This window comes from Diorhabda sublineata, chromosome 3 (genome assembly GCF_026230105.1).
Source record: "Diorhabda sublineata isolate icDioSubl1.1 chromosome 3, icDioSubl1.1, whole genome shotgun sequence".
Lineage (NCBI taxonomy): Eukaryota > Metazoa > Arthropoda > Insecta > Coleoptera > Chrysomelidae > Diorhabda > Diorhabda sublineata.
This window is the reverse complement of record NC_079476.1, coordinates 526,879-533,985: the sequence shown is the minus strand read 5'-3', so window position 1 is coordinate 533,985 and position 7,107 is coordinate 526,879. Positions and strand designations below refer to the sequence as shown.

Here is a 7,107-nt window from a genome sequence, read left to right as displayed (position 1 = left end):
CTTCAGACGTGGTTCACCGACTGCAGTCTACTCAGATGATGATCGTTTTGATTCCGGAGTGAAGTGATGACCATGAACATGACCAAAGACTGCTCCGAATCATCAACACGTTGTTGTTTTTGATCGACTGTGAGTAAACGCGACATCCTCTTTGAAAAAAGCTTTCTCGTGGTTAAATATTTATCCATAATTGTAAACACGCTGTCTTTTGATATCTTCACGGCCTCAGCTATCTCATACAATTTCAATTTAAGGTTAGATATAAACAATTTATAGATGTTTTTGATGTTTTCTGAGGTAAAAGTTAGAAGTGAAGCTTAAGCCTCAAACGACGTTTAAAACTACAGATACCGTTGTTTTTTCGCGTTTTATTAATGGCGATTAGTGACACATTTCGGCTTAAACGCTACCAGCAGTCTAGGGGTAGTTTAAACTTTAGTTTAACATAAAACTAACCTAACCTAACCTAACTTTCTCAAATTGTTTTTAAAATTTGTTGTGGTTCTATCGAAAACATGATTATGTTATTTTTATCAATAAATTCCCTTGCCAACTCTTATAATTTTTTCCTTTTCCAACCAAGTTTCCGTATCACTTTTTTTAGATTCGATTGATTCTTTGTATTTCTTCACGAGGTTAACCTAAGAAATTACACGATTTTTTCTGTTCTTTGTTTATTTTTATTTATAAGACTTTCCTAAACTATCTAAATAGGTTATATTGGCAAGTACTGGTAGATAAATGTCTGTGTAACTGTAACCTCTGAAATAGAGCAACCTCTTTTATTATTGGTTTAAACTAGAGTTAAGCAATGGTTTAAACTCTAGTTTAATCTCCGGTTTTACCCTGGTTTGTAAAATTGACACCTCAATTGGACGACAAAAACGTTTACAATTATCGTTGTCTGTACGACTACGTTTAAATTCAGCAAACCAATAATAAATGGTTCTTTCTCTACATTGTTTTGAAAATAAAAATAAAAGAGTACCTTCACTTAAATGGATGTCATTTTTCACTGACTAATAAAAATATCCTGAAATTTTACACTTGGTTATTTGAAAGTTGGTACTTCATAAAATGTCATATGGATTTGACAAAGACAGTGCCATCTGTGTGTCAGACACATGACTTATTAAGTGATGTTGTATGTATACAATTTCACTTTAAAGAATTGAACAGAGGTTTAATTTTTTTTAAATAATTCAGAATCACGAATATATTATATTAGGATTTTGAAGAAAATCTATAAAATTTAGATCGAATCTACAAAGTAGATTAGGACACTTTTGTTAGTAAAACATAAATACGTTTCAGTAATTTAAAAAACGTTAAAATTGTTTCTAATAATAAATCTTTTTAAATTGTTTAGGGTTAATTGTAATTGACTATAACTTAAAAAAAATAAATAAAAATAGACACTTACCATAATATTTCCGTTCAATTGACTGCTTATAACTATCACAAACGATTAAACGGTTAAATAAAAACATCAAATGTTGTTTTTTCTAAAGTGCATGAATGCAATTGTGGTTCTCACTACTTTCAGTTTCATCAAAGATAATAATACATACGAGATACTTTTGTTTTATTACATGTGAATTACGAAAACAAATTTTAAAGTTGTGAGAACTTCGTTATATAAAGAGAAATTGAAATATTTGTATTAGTAATCAGTAAGAAATAAGGAGATAAATATTTTTTTTAAAATGTTATATTTCAAATGCCAATATGTTTAGAAGACCAATAAAACTTTCTTAAAAGAAATCACAATATCTAAAATATATAAAACAACGCCCTCTAGCATTCGTGTTGCTAATTAAATCGCTTAAAATTTTAAGATTCTGTATTACTGGTTAAAATCTCTTTGAAACAATATAAAATTTATAAAAATCGGTTAAGCAGAACTAGAATTACAGATATTTTTTCATAACACGATTCCCACTCTCCCCTATCTTTTATTTAAAGAGATCTAATAAAACGTGTGAAATTCAAAATGCGCAGAATTTTTTGCATAATTAGATGCCGCTTAATTGTGTTAATTTTAAAAATCTAGTGTTTCTTAGGACCACTTCTGTTGTAATTCGTTCCCTGAAACGTCGAAACATTTTTTCCATTCCGATTGAGGTACCTCCAAAACATGTGGATGACCAATCATTGCTTCGAAGTGCTTCCTGTGCGTATGAGTACGAATGAAAATGAATATTTTCGGCATACCAACTGCTATATAGGAGAATTACATATATTTAAAAAATAACAAAACATACATGTATTGAAATGATTCTTTTTCTTATGTTATATATGGTCTCGAACGATAGAGGGAATAGGCGAATACAACATGAATCTGGCTGGGTGCCGAAAGGCAAAAGGCCAAATTTAAGAAGACTGAAGAAGTAGACAATATGATTTTTTGAGGTTATATTAGTGTCTACGAGCACATTTAACAAAGAAGTTGCAAAAAGAAACATTGAATATAGTATTGAACTAAATGCTGTACAACGTACTGACACTGCACAACCCAAAAACAATGCAAGTTTGTGTGCTTCATCTATAAATCAACAAGAGGCAACAAATACCACCAATAATGCAATATTACAAAATCCACTGCAATTAAGTAATTATTATAATAACAACTTTACATTTAACTTTTATAACGTCCAAGAAAAAAGTAAAACAAAATCATTGAAAATTATTTAGTTCTTGTTAGGTGTCTAATATAGTTACAAAACATTTATTGTTTTTCTGTTCTTCAGTTATAAATTATTTCATAATCATTCTATTCATTTTGTCATCTCTACTATTACAAAATAAAAAATATTTTCTAAAATTTTTTAACTTTTCAGCACACGTGTTTATGTACTTTTCAACACATGTGTGATATTGTTTAATTGACTTTCTTATTTAAAAAATACGTTTTTTTGAAGAATTTTTCACATTATCATGGGAAAAATAGTGTATACAACTCGTTTTAGCACTCGTGCAAAACAGTAACGAATGCTAAATGTATCACTTTCCAAACTGGGTATGTAATTATTGATAAATCCTTACAAAAATCAAATGATTCATTGACAATGATAAACTAATGACAATAATAGCCACCAACGTGTTAATTATGTCACCATTGGGGAAACAACAAATATATAATCAAATAATCTCTAATATTATTGACGAAATGCCTTCCAAGTTATAGTTCAAGTTGTAATTCAGAATGAATGATTCTTTTTTGTTATTAGAATAATAACCACCCGTGAAAAATTCAATACCAGAATTTTATGGAAACGTTTCTGTATCTATTTATTATTTGCACGTGTAGTTGTTTTTAATTATAAAATTATGGGTCCAGATTTATGCCAACTGTGAATTGTTGGGAGTTGAATACATGGACATGCGATGTACACACACAGAGTTATTGAAGCCATTTTAAAACGGCCGAGGCAAGATAATCTTGAGGTCGTTAAAGAGTTTCGCGGCTATGGAATACACACTATTTGTCATATAATCGTTAAAATAATCAAATAATATAATAATCAATTTAACGATTGAAAAATTTATTTTCTGAATAATTATTTCAACATAATTCAATATCAGAATCTTACTTCCAAATATCTTCTGTAGGTTGCCCAGCCCTAACTATGACTACTCATCCAGACTTATCATATATTGTCAGTATAGTTTCAGAGGTGTTGGATTGTCCAAAAGTATCTGACTGGGAAGCCATAAAATGGATCTTTAAATACTTCACATTATGGTCTTTTGTATTGTGGAGGTGTAGCCCTGGTGTTAAAGTACTTCACTGATTCAGATTCTGCAAACGACCCTGAGACACGACGCTCAAGAGCTGGATTTGTTACTGCTTGTGGTAGAACTGTCATTACATGGATGAGTTGCAAACAACCAATCTTGGCGAGTCTCGGGAACGAATGAAGAAGAAAAGGTCCAACAACTCCAAAAAAAAACCTTCATTTTCTATACCTTTCAGTAACAACTCTGTGTTTAAATTAATATTTTCAATGATTTGATATGATTAAATTAAATTGTGAAAATTTCCTTGGTAATCAATGTGTTAATAATCATGCTATCACTTTGGATTTTGTTTCAGTATTCACTTTTTGAAAAATTTTATCTCATGGACTAGTTTATAACTAATATCATTATTTATTTTCTGTTCTCCATTTTCCTCTTCATCTTTCCATTTTCCACATATAAATATAAAAAATAAATTGCACAACATATCCAGTCACTGTTTACAAAGCAGATCCACTGTGATTCTTAATATCAACTTTTGGAGGTAGATGCAAATATTGCGATGCTAAATTTGGGGAGGTTATTGAAATAAATTGTGGTACATCTAGTAAAAAAGGCTGATACATCAGAACTTGATCGGTTACGTCAAATTGTGGGGCATTAACAACATACTGGGTGTAATGCTGATCATTTAACTGAGATTCTAATTTTACGGGTTCTGCCTGGTCAAAGGTGGTAGTATTACCTACTACCTCAATACAAATAGGCTGCTGGGTTTTTTGTTGTTGAATATTTCCCTCGTAGTTTACTATGAGTTGGCTTGGAGTTTCGGTATTTGAGGAATTTGTTTCATTGAGTTTTGCCATTATTTTTTCAGCTTTTTCAGCTGCTTTTCTAGATACTTCGGGTCCGTTATTCAACATATTCGCTACTAGTTGAGGAAGTCTAATATTGGGCTGAATAGGAGGTGGAGGAATATTTTGTTGAGGGCAGCACTGATGTACAAAAAACGCATTTGTAGCTGATGTATCCACGGAGTGTAGATGTTGAAAAGTTGCCTACAAAAGTATATTGAATATCATTTACAACATTAAGAAAAATATCTCAATAATTGAAATTTAAGTACAATTTCTAGTTACAGATCTATTTCAAATAATTTCAATATTTGTTAACAATTTTATTTCAATTCTAAGTTTAATTAAACTTAAATGAGAATGTAAACTTAATATTATATTTCTTGGAGTTCATTTACAAGGACAGAATCTGCAAAATAAGTTCCAAAATTTCCATTATGAAATTCTTCTAAAGTCCCATCTAACAATAATATATTTGAAGAGAGAAACAAAATGATTTTTCATTATGAAAAAATTATATTTCAACTGTTTATTCATAGCTATTCTTCTACTGTAACATTTGATTCCTTGTTAAGCATATTCAAAATTAATCGTCAAGTATACAAACAAAAAAACATATATTTATATATAGTAAGAAAATAATTCAGGTAATAAATAAAACTGTATTAATTGAGAACCTAATTCCAGATATATATGTATTGAAAGCTACTTACTTTAATTACTAGATTCATTCCATTTCTGACGTGTTTACTTTTTCTTTTCGAGAGAGGATTGTCTGACAAAACTTTTAAATCTAAACTTCCTTTGCACCTAGTACGATCAAATAATAACTCCTTTTTTATAATTTTCCCTTCTCCGGTCCAACATTGATATAATTTTCTAAATCTGATTTTTGGTCCAGTATTTGAAGTCTTTTTGGCCCAAACGGTATCCGTAATTTGTGAAAATAAATCTACCCATTCATCGCATAACGTGTTGAAGTCTTCGTTGTCTTTTGGTATTTGTGTTCTTATTTTGATATCGAAAATTTTCGAATCTGCCTCCCATTTCACAAGTTGAACTTCGAACCTTCGGTTTAATTTAGTCAAAATGTGACCAAAATCTTCTTTCGCTTTATCTTCAGCCATTTTCAGTATAGCTTATACAAGGGAATAAAATATCGACCAAAGATATGAGAGGCATATTAAACGATTTTGTGCTTTAAATATAACGTTCAAAAGACTCAACTACCTGTTTCACAAATTTCATTTGAATCTAATCGTATGTCGTAGCTTCAAACCATTTTTTCGCGAGTGAACGAAGGTAATGCCTGACAATCCATGCAATATTTCTTAAAACTACATTTGAACAAAAATTATGTTGAAGAAGATATAAGCTTTCCCTGTAGCTCTATATTTTTAAGAAAATAATTGCAATTATATTCAAGAATCCTGTTTCCATTTTCCTTTAAAATTATTCGGAAACTATGATTCTTAATCAACTGATCCTAATTGTGACGAGATTGCTATCAGCTTCCAAAGTTTTTTTAACGTATGGATGGTAGGGAGAACCTAACCTAACCTAATTCAAAACCTTCCAGTATGGCGCTGGCTTAGATAAAAAGTAAAATATGAATGTAGCAGATAAATTGCTAGGCTTCCGAAATATTGTGCACGAATGTGATCGATAACGTGCTCGAATTTTCTTTTTTTTTATTTGCAGTAGAGAATGTTTAAAATTCAAGAAAACAATCTATTAATTAGCTAAACACATTTATTTACCTGATAAGTATGCATCTGGAATTTTGACTAAATCTATGGTTTGAACATGAAAAGACGCTCTTGACTACATCTATGGTTTTAATAGAGCCATCTACAGATGAGTATAAGCATAAACAAATGTCATCCTTAAGCTTATCAAAATTTGAGGTTATCTTGTAAAAAACAATAAATGAAAATTCCAAATTTTTTAAAAAGTGTTTTATATGGAATTCCAGTGGGTATTACAATTGTAGATACCTTTGGTTATATAGCTAGAGTGGATGGAATTTCCATGCAACCAGCATTAAATCCTGATAAGAATAAAAGAGATTATGTATATTTAAATAGGTGGGCAGTTAAAGGATATGAAATCGAACGTGGAGATATTATCTCGTTAATATCACCTAAAGATCCTTCTCAAAAGATTATTAAAAGGGTAATAGGATTAGAAGGTATGTATTTATTGGATATTTTTTACAGCAATATTACCACTTCCATATTTTTAGGTGATGTAATAGCAACATTGCGATACAAAAAGGATATTGTCCGAATCCCAGAAGGACATTGTTGGATAGAAGGTGACCATACAGGTCACTCTATGGACTCAAATAATTTCGGTCCAGTATCTCTAGGTCTTATTACTGCTAAAGCAACTTGTATAGTGTGGCCTCCTTCAAGGTGGCAGTTTATTGAGCCCTTAATTCCCGAATCTAGGAAACCTTTAAATTTGAAACGTTCCATAAGTAAAAGGAGTATTATAGGAATTGTTTAGT

The 7,107-nt window shown here is 30.5% G+C and overlaps 2 protein-coding genes across 2 annotated transcripts; one reads left to right on the top strand and one right to left on the bottom strand.

Moving 5' to 3' along the window:
- Window positions 1-3,528: 3,528 nt before the first annotated feature.
- Window positions 3,529-5,748, bottom strand: LOC130441413 (uncharacterized). Its single transcript, XM_056775087.1, has 2 exons — window positions 5,309-5,748; window positions 3,529-4,799 (listed from the first exon to the last, which is right to left on the bottom strand). The coding sequence occupies exons 1-2, from the start codon at window positions 5,720-5,722 to the stop codon at window positions 4,242-4,244; spliced, it is 972 nt and encodes a 323-aa protein (XP_056631065.1). The 5' UTR covers window positions 5,723-5,748; the 3' UTR covers window positions 3,529-4,241.
- Window positions 5,749-6,455: 707 nt separating this feature from the next.
- Window positions 6,456-7,106, top strand: LOC130441412 (mitochondrial inner membrane protease subunit 2). Its single transcript, XM_056775086.1, has 2 exons — window positions 6,456-6,786; window positions 6,841-7,106. Exons 1-2 carry the CDS (start codon window positions 6,525-6,527, stop codon window positions 7,104-7,106), a joined length of 528 nt encoding a protein of 175 aa, XP_056631064.1. The 5' UTR covers window positions 6,456-6,524.
- The last annotated feature ends 1 nt before the right edge of the window (window position 7,107 follows it).